Raw genomic sequence first — 13,569 nt, forward strand, 5'->3', positions numbered from 1 at the left:
CTTTCGTCCTCTTTAAGACGTAATCCATGAAGAACTCAAAGTATTTTTCAAGTATTAGATCAAGATGAAACATAAATCAGCCCCCCCCCCTCCGGTGATGATTAGCTTCAATTTCTTAAAGCCATCAATGGAGCAAAAATATTAATTTATAGATTTAATTTCTTCGATTATACTCTTGTTTGTATTGTGAATTTTGGAAATTTAGCTTGTGTTTTAGATATCTTTTTAAGCTCTTTTTAAACTATTGTTGCCAAGGAACGTTTTTCTGTCGTTAAAATTGAATGCTTCACGTTGCTGTTCTATTTTAGAAGCAGAAGTAACTGAAACTGACAACAAAGAAGCCCCAGAAGGATTTGCGCCACGATTCATCAAGGCCCTTGCTGACCAAGAAGCGCTCTGCGGTAGCCCAGCTGTGTTGTCTGTCGAAGTCGAGGGAGACCCTGAGCCGACCGTCTACTGGACCGTAGATGACGAAGAAGTATTTGAAGACGATGGAATAGCGTTTACTCAAGACGGGCAAATGCACTCGTTAGTTTTCAAAGAGACTGTTGAGGAAGATGAAGGTATTTACCAGTGCGTAGCCAAGAATGCCCACGGCGAAGTGTCCTGTTCAGCGAAGTTTTTGATCAATGAAGAGGCTGTAGAGCCCGAGTTTGTGCAGAAATTGAAACATGTAGAAGTTGAGGAAGGCAGCGAGGCTCGTTTTGAAATCGAGGTTAGTGGCAGTCCATGTCCAGAGGTCACATGGTTTAAGAAGAAAGAGAAGCTTGTCGAGTCTGATAAATACAAGATTGTTTCTGAGGGACTGATGTCATCTTTGACTGTACTCAAATGTGGGTCATCAGATGCAGGGGTTTTCCAGGCTGTTGCGGAAAATTCTGCCGGCAAAGTATCAAGTAACGCTCAGCTTACTGTTCTTGAGAAAGTTCAGCCCCCGGCAATTGTAAAGCAGAAAGATTTTGATTCAGAGATTCAAGTCAAAACAGGGGAGCGATTCGCTACAGAGTTCAAGATTACGGGTGTGCACACGGATACTGTGTTGTTGAGGAATGGTAGTAAAGTTGTATTTGATGATCGAGTCAAAATTGCAGAAGAAGAGGATAAAATAATTCTTATTTTTGAAAAACTTGAAGAGGTTGACGGAGGTAGTTACCAACTGGTTGTTGAAAACAGTGGTGGAAAAACAGCAATTGATTTCAGTCTGGCAGTCGAAGGTAAGAGCTCTGTAACAAAAGTAAAATTTGCTTGCAATTTACGTTTATGATAGTAAAGTACTTAAACTTTAATTGGTTTAGTTGTTCATTCGTAAGTCGTTGTTTGATCACTCTTTGAAAGAAACATCTTTTTATATACGATGGAGAGAATGACTTTTTACGAAATGTTTGGAGTATCACAGTTTGAGATAAAGTCAGTGGTGTAGTGCTATCAAGATAACATAGGAGGCTCAGCCCCCCCTCCCCCCTGAGCCCTCCTAGCACTACAACCCTGGGTGAAGTCTATTGAGTTGTTAGCCGAAGGATTGTGTGCCTGTTCCTAATTCACTGAAGCGATCTGATTTAAGCTTTTACAAATCATAGGATATGAGTTGTTTAAAAGTTTTTCTATATTATTTTTAAACATTTCACTTGTTTCATTTTTCGGAGCCAGACTTGATTGTGGCCTTTAAAATTGTGAATTTTAACCAGTGTTGAATTTTCGTAGAAAAACAAGAAAAACCTCAGCTTAGAGATGAACTGTCCGATATAACGATTTTGGAGAAACAAGATCTCGAACTTCAAGTTAAATATTCCAGTAAAATGGATTGCCGTGTCAAATGGTGTAAGGACGGAGCTGAAGTTGAAGAAGGTGAAAGATTTAATTTGAAACACAACGAAGGTCATTGCAGCCTTTTTGTGAAATGCGTAAGCCAAAAGGATGCTGGACGATATAGCTGTGAAATAAAAAATGATGTTGGCAAGGTTATGTCTGAATGCATGGTGGAGGTTGAAGAGATAAAAGAAAGTCCTGAGTTTGTATCAAAGTTACAGGCCGTACACGTAGCAGAAGGGAAATTGGCTGAATTTGTCATCAAAGTTAAAGGAGTACCACCTCCGACAGTAGAATGGTTAAAGGATGAGAAACCACTGAAAAATTTACCAAGGTATAATGTAACTGAAGAGGGAGACAATGTCCATAAGTTAACAATCGAGAATTGTCGAGCTAGTGATAAGGGGCGGATAAAATGCATTGCGAAAAACAAAGCCGGGGAGAAGTCTTGCTGGGCTGATTTGTTGATCCAGCAAAAAATAGGCCCACCAAGAATCGAAGTCATTGGGGGTTTGGTCAAGGAGCTGGATGAGGGAAATAGTGTTGTATTTGAAGCTGATGTCAGTGGGAAACCAAAGGCGAGAGTTGAATGGACTAAGAATGGAAAACCCGTTGCCTGGAGTGGAAGAAAGTGTGAAGTCAAGGCTATAGGCGACAAGCAGACGTTGACAATCGGCAAACCGACTGAAAAGGATTGTGGAGAATATAAGTTGGTTGCGACAAGTTCGGCTGGAAAGGAGGCTGTCACGTTTGTGCTGAAAAAGAAAGGTTCTTTGCGAATTTCTATTTTATTTCTATTGTTTCTTAATTAACGGTAGACTGTGAACGTCAGGAATGAAGCTAAAGCACGAAGAAGATATGTTTCAGTTTGAAATGGATGCTTTGTTTCTCATATTTCCCTAAGGGAAGGTAGGGATATGTCTTGAATAGAAAGCTATCGAGAGCTTCATTTGAGAAAGATCGATAATCTTTTATACATGAGCTTTTTCAAGAGTGGTTTTTGGAAAAAGTTACTTTCTAAACCCAAACATTAGTACAGATTTCATAACCCGTTGCAGATCCCGTGTTACTACAAATGCTTCCACAAATGGACACAAGCCCTTTGAAGTTGGAACTGATTTTGTAAATGCCTTTAATCCAAAATCCAAGGGTAACTGTGTTAGTCAAAATTGAGTCGCTTAGCGTGTTTTTATGTTCTGAACGAAGCGCTTCTTGCAATCAGCGCATGAGCCAAAAGGTTTCCTCGTCAATTTTGTTATCAAGGAGCTAGATTTGTAATAAGGAAACACGTAATAACATGGTCAAATGAATAGATGCGTGTGCATAGATAAGGTAGCATTGCTATTGTTAAATATGTGTTGAGATTTCTTATTTATTTTGTCACATCTTGCCGCCCTGCAGTCCTTTAGGCTTTCTTTAGAACCCTTTTTGCCTTTTTGTGATGCTTATCTGATACTCACGACTGCTGGGATGCTTTCTTAATTTTAGGCCGGTTTTTTCTTCCCTTTGACAGGTCCCGCAGAAGAAGCACCGAAGCTTGAGAAATCGTTGCCTGAGTCTCTTACACTGAAAGTGAATGAAGATCTGTCCTTCGAAGTGCAAGTAAAGGGCGAGCCTAAGCCAGATGTGGAATGGTCCAAGGATGGTGGTCTCATTAAAAAGACCGATCGATTTGAAGTGAAAGCTAAAGGTAATATGCACCAGCTAATAGTCAAGAATGTCAACATCGAGGATGCCGGGGGTTACAGCATAAAAGCCGTGAATAAGGTCGGAACAGTTAATGCAGAATGTCGAGTAGTTATACATGAAGAGCCAAAGATAGTAAGACAACTTGAAAAGACGGAGGTTAATCTTGGTGAAGATGCAGAGTTTATTGTCAGTGTCGTGGGAGAGCCCAAACCTGATGTGAAATGGTTTATCAACGATGAATTAGTTTCAGAGAACTCAAGGTTCAGTTGCAAGGAAGAAAAAGACGCGATTTCTCTTGTCATCAAGAACTGTACTGTAGAAGATTCCGGAAATGTCAAATGTGTTGCAGTAAATAGTGCAGGCGAGGCCTCATCGGAAGCTGCTCTCAATGTAACTGAGCCTCTGGTGGCTCCTGTATTGAAGGGAGATGTTGATCTTGAACACAAGAATAAGGAGGGAGAAGATGTAGCTTTGAGCATTGAGTACACAGGAGAAGCGACTGACATTAAGTGGTTAGTTTGCACATCTTTATGTCCACGTACTTTTTGGTTAATTTTTTAAATGCAATTTCCTATTGTCCAAAGATTACGAAGTAAGACTGGCTAGAGATATAAAAGATGGGCTTTTTCAAGTGTGATATCTGCTTGCATTTTTAGATCAATGATGTTTATGGATAAATTTGATATGAAGCCATTATCTTAGTGACAAGTAATGACATGTAATGATTTTACTACAAGTAATGATTTTACTACAAGTAATGATTTTACTTGCTTGATCTAAGTCCTAAAAAATGATGACACAATATAAGAAAAGCATAATTTTGTTGGCGTACTGCCGAAAAGCATGATTTTTAGCGTTCTTATGTTTGCATTTGCGCATTCCTTAATTGAAAATCTTTGCAGGTTGAAAGATGACGAAGAAATTTTTGAGGAAGATGGCTTTGATATTGAAGAGAAAAATCAAATTGCAACATTGAAGATCACCGGCGCGGAAGTGGAAGATTCCGGAAAATATTCAGTGGAAATTTCGAATGCAGCTGGATGCCTGAGGAAGGACTTTACGTTGATGATCGAAGGTGGGTCTTTGTTCGCAGAATTGATAAACTGTATATTGAATATTGTACAAAAAACATTAGACCAATGTTTGACAATGATCATTTATAAGCCATTGTGAGCCAAACTTTCGTTATCAGGAAAAAAGAGTATTATGTTTTGCGCTCGTAGTTTTTCAAGTTGTGATTGATAGCTCGTATAACTGCACATATCAATCAACTTCTAAGCCCCTGCCCGCATGTTATGTATAATGTAATTTTTATTCACTAATCTAGTTACTCAATGGAGTGTCTTTTCATTTTTCGCAACTTATTCTTTGTTTCTTTGCTTTTTTTAGGCCATCAGCCAGTAGTTTCTGCTCCAGAATTCACAACGTTGCTACCGGAGGAGCTCAACGTAGAGATCGGTGAAAGAGTAGAGTTGAAGACTGTTGTAACGGGACAACCTGAGCCGAAGGTTTGTTGGCTTTACGATGAGGATCTGCTCAAAACCTCAGACAGACATAAGTTTACCTATGACGGCAGTGTTGCTACACTTGTCATTGAAAGCGTTGCAGAGGTAGACGATGCCCTTGTAACTTGTGTTGCCAAAAATGAAGCTGGGTCAGTGGAATGCAGTTGTGATTTGTTTGTAACCTTGAAAGCAGAAGCACCAAAGTTTGCTGAGACAGTTAAACCCGTAAGCGCGCTCCTTGAGTCGGAGGCTGTGTTTAGTGTTGGTCTTGGAGATAGCACAGAGACTGATGTGAAATGGTATTTGAACGATAAGTTGATCAGAGATAGAGGACGATATCGTCTGGCTCAGGAAGGCGATGGTCGGTTTTTATTTACTATTGAGAAATGTAAATTAACTGATCGCGGATTGGTGAAATGCGTTGCTTCCAATGAGGGTGGTGAGACAACCTGTACTGCCGAGTTGATGGTGTCAGAGGAAAATTCCGCACCAGGACTGAAGCAGGTGACAAGTGATGTGTGCGAGTTTATGTCCGGTGAAGATGGCAGGCTAGAACTGTTGATCTCTGGGTCGCCTGTACCGGCAGTGGAATGGCTTAAAGGGTTCAGAAAGATCCAAGAAAATAAGGAAAAGTACCAGATTGAATCTTCTGACACCAAGAATACGCTGATAATCAAAGATTTGAAATTAGAGGACTCAGGGACTTACAAGTGTATTGCGTCGAATCCAGGTGGAGAAAATTCGCTGACTTTTACTCTCAAGGTGAAAGGTAGGGTTTTGTATGAATGTCTAATTTGTGTTGTATCATGTTTATCGAACCTTCAACTTTGCCGCAAAGTTGTGAAGAAATCTGTTTCTATTTTAGTTTTGTTGTGGCTTTTTAAGTGTTTCCCTTTATCTAAATTACTTTTCTTGGTTCCTTAGCTAAAAAGCCTGGAGGCAAGGTGCCATCCATCAAATCAGAGTTTGCCGATATGACAGTTACAGAGGGCCAAGAACTCATCCTTGCGGCAACGGTCGATGGTGTACCACCGCCAAAGGTTGAATGGTTACTTGACGACCAACCTGTTACTGAATCAGAAAAGTACAGCATTACAAAAGAGGGTAAGATTCACAGATTGAGTATAAAGGCTGTCGACACCGCTGATGAAGGGGAATACAAGTTAGTTGCTTCGAACAAGCAAGCTTCGACGTCGTTTGCAGCAGAGGTTTTAGTGAGTGAAGTGAAGACTCCGAAGGGCTCGATGAAAGTGGAAAAGATAAACGCAGTTGAGGGTGAAGAAATATGCTTTGAAGTAGTTGCAGAGGGAGCCGAAGGTATTTTCTGGTTGCAGGAGGGAAAAGAATTGAGAAATAGCAAGAAGTATGAAATATCAAGGATTGATGACAACAACAGCACGTTGGTCGTGAAAAATTGCGAAAATGGAGACAGTGGTACATACACGTGTGAGCTAGTTAAAGGGCCTAAGAAAACAAGCGTTGAATGTGTATTAATAGTTAGTGAAAAGGTGAAAGAGAAAAAAGAAGATGAAAAGGTTGATATCGATACTGAGGATGGAAAGCGGAAGACAGGTTTGTATCTTCTTTTAAGAGCTGGTTTCTTTGTTTTTTCTCTGATGATATCATTTTTCCCTGCATCCACAGGCAGGCTATAACTCTTAGTGCCAACATCGATACGTTAAATATGGTTTTGGTTAACTTTTTTAATTTAACAACTAACATGGCTTCAATAAAATGTTAATTCCTTTTCCAACTAACAGAAGAATGTTTCATTCTTAAGTATAAACGAGTCTTAACCATTAAAGAGGTTGCTCATCGATTGCAAAGTTACATATTTTCCCGATGTTCTTACATTTCTAATGAATCATCATCAGCATTGCTTCTTACTGTCTCATTATAGTCAAAAGATCGCCATTAGAAAGAAGAGCACAAGTCTTCGAATCGGAAGAAAGTGAGATAGTACCAGAAGAACAAGCCTTGGAAGAATGTCGTCCTCAGGAGGTAGAAGAAGAGGACGAAGAGGAAGAATTTGATGATGATGAAGATGAAGATGACGAAGAAGAAGAGACTGAAGATGAAGATGCCATACTGAAACCGAAATTCATGAAGAAACTTGCTGATGTTGAAGTTATTGAAGGAAGTGCAGCCAAAATGGATGTTGTCGTTGATGGTTAGTCGTACTTTTTTTGATCACGCTGAAACGATTTTTTGTCATTCAGATAAAGACTGTATTTTCTACATGAGTTATTGCCAAACGTTTGAAATCGCCCTTTAAGTAGGTGAACTAAAGATTCATGCCTTTCCTAAGGTGCTTTGAAGTCAATGCTGTTCATGTGAATATTAACAACCAAACTTGGAGTTGCCTTTAGCAATTTTATTCTAGTTGCTGTTCCCTTGTAAATATTTATATTTTACCATTCTTTAAGTTTTTCTATTATATCGCTTTCTTGCATTGTTCTAAACTCTGCCATCTGAAATAAAATCTTCCCCAAACTAAGCAGATTCCACTCAATCGTGCAAGTGCTCTACTGCTAAATTTTTATCTCTTTGTCTTATCATAGGCCAGTATTTAGTACTGATCTGTCAAAAATTACATCTCCTTAGTTTGCTTTCTAAGTTTTTATGTATTTTTTCAGGGAATCCTCCTCCAGAAATCGAATGGTACTTGAATGGAAATATCATTTTTGAAGACAGTAAGTGGAAGATGAAATTCCGTGATGACGGCACATGCAGTTTGATTCTTCAAGATGCTAACCCGGACGACCAAGGAAAGATAAAATGCGTTGCTTTTAATGAGGCTGGCAAAACTTCGTGCTCTGCATCATTGTACATAGAAGGTAAAAGATTCTCGTGAAAATTGCATCGAATGGATAATTTTAATCGCTCTTTATTTACTTGTTATTTTTTTCAAAAGCCACTGCTAACATTGATCCTTTGCGAACCTCGAACAACTTTTTCGCGAAAATATTTCATAGCACAAAACTTTACGGACTATCCTACTGAGGAGGTTTTTACCAGCCGTGAACTGTATGACGAAACTGAGGTACATTGCCAGTAGAAAATTTGGAATTATTCGCATTAATTCGATGCAATTGTTTAGGCCGAGATTTTCTGATACACAGAATTTGTTTTGAGGCTGGCAAGTATCTGTATTAGCACAGTGACCTCTTTAGTGAATAAATTATCGAGCCCTTCACTAGACAGAGGCGTGACCGGGGGGGGGGGGTTGTAGGGGGGCCTATCACCAGATTTGAAAATTTTGTTCCGGATTTGAAAATTTATGCAGTTATGTTGCATAAGGTAAAACAAGGAAGAAGTCGATCAATACCATCGCTTTCCGCCAGTTGATATTTATTTGCAAGATTAGAAAAAGTTTTTCCCTTGGGCGGCAACGTTAGTGCCGCCTCAGGTAGTAACTCTATTTTACCTTTTTCCTAATCTATCGATCTATAGAGTTGCGAGATATCAGTGACCTTCACAGTAAGTGTGAGAAAACACATAAAACAAGATGAAAATTGTATTTTGAATATCTTTCCAGCTAAGGAAAAGGCTATGTGTCCCCCCCCCCCCCTTACACTTCATTCGCCACGACACCCCTGTCACTAGAAGTGCTATGACTAATAAAGCAGACTAGTACACTTTTGTATAACAATACTATAAATTCTGTCCAGCTTCGATATTCTTAATAAATTTTCGTTTTGAGCCTGAATGAATTCTTTAAGTATTTTAATTTTTTTAAAACCTGATGTTATTTCAGGGGAACATTGCCCGCTATTCAATTAGAACTGTCTTTTGAAAAACGAGATGTGTTCTTATAATATTCTTAAGAGTTAGATGATTCTGAGCCTTAATATCCAGTAAACAATATTCTTATAAAAAACTGTGTAAAACCACATTTTATTACCTATGTTTAGTTAGGATGGATTACGATGATTGAAACGATCAGTCACCGACAAATTGAGCAATATATTATACGTAGTCCTATTTTTTAGGCCATGGATTTGAAACTGAGACCAGCGAATCCGATATCGAGGCTACCCAGTCCCTTCCAAGGTACGCAGTATTCAGAATTATTGGGACATTGAATCGATTATAGAACTCTTGTTTTCTTCCTTGAAATCAAGCCTTTTTGGCGTGCAAGTTATATTCACAATTGTTATTTTTGAATTCTGTTTGTTATAGAAAATCGACATGCGCAAGCCTGTTTTTCTGGTGATGTAATGTGAAATTTATGAATGTTGCATTGTGGTAATTGAAAAGACTTCCCTTTTGTTTTCCTCAGGAAAAAATACTTGTCTACAACTGCAAAAAGTCATTGATCATATTTAGAACCAAATAGCATCATTAATTTTTGTAGTCTGACTAAATTATAATTTGTTCTGTATCTTAAAACACTTAGTTTTATCAGTCTAACTAATAAAATGTTCTTTTATGACAATTAGTCTTGATGATTTTCTTTAGAACATCTGACGGGGAAGACGACGATGGGTCCGAAAGTCCACTTGAAGAAGCAAGCAAGGAGCCTGAAATAATTATGCCTCTAAGAAACAAGATAGTCTTGGTCGGCGGCGAGCTTAAGCTGGCATGCCGAATTTATTGCCCTGGCAAGATGGACGTAGAATGGATGAAAGACGGCAAACCAATCCAGGAATCAGAAAGAATTTCTTACGCTGTGGAAGATGAACTGCATATGTTATGCGTTTCAGAATTACAGCTAGCGGATTCAGGCCTTTACAAAGCTGTTTTTAAAAACAAATATGGCACCGTACAGACTAAATCGGATCTAACAGTCGAAGGTTTGTGCGATGTGATCTTTTTCTCAGCCTTAACGGAATTGCAGCTTCTAATCCTTCTCATTAATACATTTACCTGGCTATTTTCAAAATTTTCTTCAGCAGAAAGCGGAGCCTAAAAGCTCTCCAGCTTCCTCTCTTCCAGAATACTCTATAGAGTTTCCTTGTTCGCCAGAGATAAAGTATTTAAAGCAAATATCTTGCTGTTTATCATGAATTTTTAATTTGAACTTTTGTATTTTTAACTTGAGAGTCTTAAACAGTTTTCTTGTCTTTTTATTTGAACTATGGTAAAATTGATATTCATTTGTTTTATATGTACCAATAATTATCCCATCAAAATCGCAAATTGTTTCTAGTATTTCCAAGTTTTGCAGAAAGAATACGTCAATAGCAATATTTTTTCTCGAATCATTAAAAATGGTAGCTGTTTCAGGGACTGGAAACTCAATTCAATCCGCCATCATCTTTAGTATTTTAATTCAGTGTGATTTAAATCGCTGTAACTTTGTGTGTTTAAATTGATTTGGAACCTTTCCATTTTTTCTTAATCTTTTACAATCCTGTTCAGAAATGTGAACTCGAAGTTTCGAACATTATAGTTAATGATGCAAAGATAGCTTTTGCAGAGATCATGCTTTGAATATTAAGTTTATAAGTTTAAAAGTTATAAGTTAATATTAAGTTTAATGAATTATAAGTTTTTTTAAGTGATATTGACTTTTTATATTCTTTGAACTTGTAAAGCGAATAAGTTCCTTAAGGTAGCTGCAGATTTATTTGGTTTTCAATAGATGTGCAATATTGTTCATTTCTTTGAGAACATTCCCAGACATAACCTACGCCAATGTCAGAATTATTTCGTTTCCTTGACAGAACCAGGATCTGAAGATGAAGAAAAGCTTCTTCCAGCTCGTATCGCTCAACCACTCATGGACAAGGTAGCCACAGCTGGTGACAATGTGGAGCTTAAAGTTGGGGTACATGGTACACCCCGTCCAAAAGTTGAATGGTACTTCAACGGCAACGAGTTGCAGCCTGACGAAAGGCACAAGTTTGAAGTTAAAGACAATGCCCACAAGCTGAAGATTTTGAATGTAAGCAGCTCTGATGGTGGAAAGTACACGGTTGAGGTTCATAACAGAGTCGGGAGGGATCTTGTCAAGGCGACACTGACGGTCAGAGGTATGATGTGCTATTCAGCTGGTATTTAAAAGCAGGTTCCAGAAACAGTAACAGGGCCTGCTGTTAAACAAATACAATGATTGCAGTTGTGTCAAGAAACATAACATTTAATAATAAGTTCATTTATTGGTGCTTATATTTGAATGTTTTGCAAAGCATAGAGCTATTAAAATTTCTAGTTCTATGAAAACACCTGTCAGAGTACCAATGCCCATTTGATAGACCAAGAACAATGTTTTTTTAGTTCAAATGGTGGTTCCTTCGGGTGATGAATGACGTCATAAATTATTTGCAGTCAGTTAAGATGATATGAAAGTACTGTCTAAAATGGCAGACGTTGTCGAGATTCACCAAGCATAGGACAATCTTTCACAACTATTTTATAGTGCATGATTGCTTCGTTCAACAGATTTTGCTATTGAGGAAACACATCCCTGAAACATCTAACAACATTTAAACACTTGTACAAAGTTTGAAACGAATGATTACTAATTTGTCACAAAGCTATTTGTGAATAACGGTTTTATGTTAAGTTTTATTCAAAGTTCTGTGTTAGAATTAGATCTCTAGTACCCAGTCCTGATTCACATTAAGGGGGAGGGAACGAACTAGCAGACCAGATAGTTGGAATAAAGCCGAAAGGATAGGCCTGTTGGCAGGAACATTGGCTGGCTTGAAGGGGGGGGGGGGGAGGGAGATGATATCATTAATAGCGTTTATGTTTGCAGAATAAAGTATTTATCAAGACTTGGTTGATGTTTTAGGTAAGTCGGTGTTTAAAATATTTGTCATTGCTTCGCAGATACCCCCAAAGACGGAAAAGCTCCACCAAAGTAAGTTTTCTTGAATATATAACACAACTTGTGTTTCATTGTTTTAACATTTCATATACTTTGTTCTTGAATTAGAGAAATTTGAAAATGAATAATGTAGAAGAAGAAAGTAACAATGAGATTTTATCATAGCGATGTTTTATTGCTTAAAAGAGCAATGAGAAAGATAGTATTAAAAATCGAATGACGTTGAAAGTGCTGTTTTTCATTCAAAGTAAATATAAACTTTTAGCATACTTTTTCTTGCTCTCGAAGGACTTCACCAAAACCTGCGCCAAAAGTTGCACCAAAACCATCAAAGCCTGCTCCTTCTGAACCCTCGGAGAGCGGTATCCCACCCGCCTTCACCATAAGACCAAGAAACAGAGATATTCTAGAAGGAATGCAGATCCGCTTATCCTGTGGAGCAAATGGCTCTCCGGACCCTGTATTTGAGTGGTACAAAGACGATGCTCCACTTGAGCCAACTGAAAGGATCAAAATCAAAAGTACAGTTGGGATGTCAAGTGTGATCATTGAAGAAGCTGAAACCTCAGATGCCGGGATGTACAAAGTTATCGCGAAAAATCGCGTTGCTGAGATTACTACTGAAGCAGAGGTTTTGATTGAAGGTAAAATATCTTACTCTGTTGAATTTTTTTAATTAATAAATTTTAATTGTTGTTAAGTAGTTCTTTCTAAATTTAAAATTTTTCACGTTTCGGATTCTCAAAGTTTTGGATTTCTCATGTTTTGGATTTGGGATTCGCGGTTTTTCTTCTTTTACCCTTTAAATCAATCGGTAGATTTATTAATTCTTATGGGGATATTCCATCCACAGACTACGCGTATTTAGGAATTTACATATTCATATATGTCAGAAATATTCATATATGTCAGAATCAAATATAGATTTCTACGTGTTCACGTGAATTAACAAAGAAGGCACCAATGTTTATTACAAAATCAAACTTTTAGATGCGGCGTTTATTACAAATGGCTGAAAATGCGGCATATAATAGGGGCGGCGTTCATTACGGGAAATACGGTGTATATGTTTCTCTGTGGAGTCTACGGACAGACAGTTAGTAATGAATTATTAATGAAAATAGGTTATTAAACATAATGCTGAAAGTCTGTAAAAAAAGAGTAATTAAACATAATTTAATTTATGTTTATGAACCATTTGAAACATTAGATGTTAGTGAAACACTAACTAACATACCTCTTATTTCAGAACTGTTTTTTCACAATATTCAGATAAACTGGATTGCCTGTATACCCCGTTCGACAAGAGTAGAATTAATCCACAGTCTTTGGTTACCCTGGGTTTTTCTCGTAGTTTGTATTTGGTTATTTACTCAAACTGAAATTCCACATTTTTTCGCAAGTGAAACGGTGACAAGATTCATTATATCTCTCAAAACAAACCAAAGTTAAGATTGACCTTTGCTTTTTATACTTATAATCGAATCAAGTTCTCGCATTCTCAATCACAAAATCTGTTTGCTCTCTCTTTTGAAATCCGAGTTAATCATTGTTTTCATTTAAGCAAATAACAAACGCTTATAGTTTTACAGAATTAGTATTAATCTCGTTTCAAAAAGCGATTTATCTCAAGACAAATCCTCTGGAAATAGAATGGACTCTATCCCTAACATCGCAATGATTTCAAACTTCCCTTCGGATCAGGCCTAATGTCTCAGATTTTACCAAGATATCTTTGTTTCCTAGTTCAATTTGTTCTTCTAATCTCTTATTATCGTCAGTACAATATGT

General features: G+C 37.8%; 1 protein-coding gene across 8 annotated transcripts in view; it reads left to right on the forward strand.

Annotated features, from left to right (window-relative positions):
• LOC135681250 (titin-like) overlaps positions 1–13,569 on the forward strand; it is a 133,134-nt gene that overhangs the window by 85,954 nt on the left and 33,611 nt on the right. For all 8 annotated transcript variants that reach the window (XM_089111880.1, XM_065195617.2, XM_089111874.1 and 5 more), the window contains 13 exons: positions 309–1,214; positions 1,702–2,574; positions 3,320–4,007; positions 4,398–4,570; positions 4,885–5,769; positions 5,925–6,572; positions 6,901–7,170; positions 7,637–7,837; positions 8,993–9,053; positions 9,462–9,796; positions 10,670–10,978; positions 11,781–11,811; positions 12,067–12,422. In XM_089111880.1, coding sequence (XP_088968006.1) covers positions 309–1,214; positions 1,702–2,574; positions 3,320–4,007; positions 4,398–4,570; positions 4,885–5,769; positions 5,925–6,572; positions 6,901–7,170; positions 7,637–7,837; positions 8,993–9,053; positions 9,462–9,796; positions 10,670–10,978; positions 11,781–11,811; positions 12,067–12,422 — 5,736 coding nt within the window. The remainder of the gene's footprint in view (positions 1–308; positions 1,215–1,701; positions 2,575–3,319; positions 4,008–4,397; positions 4,571–4,884; positions 5,770–5,924; positions 6,573–6,900; positions 7,171–7,636; positions 7,838–8,992; positions 9,054–9,461; positions 9,797–10,669; positions 10,979–11,780; positions 11,812–12,066; positions 12,423–13,569) is intronic.

Source organism: Rhopilema esculentum, chromosome 12 (assembly GCF_057945365.1).
Source record: "Rhopilema esculentum isolate cy_ngs chromosome 12, ASM5794536v1, whole genome shotgun sequence".
NCBI lineage: Eukaryota > Metazoa > Cnidaria > Scyphozoa > Rhizostomeae > Rhizostomatidae > Rhopilema > Rhopilema esculentum.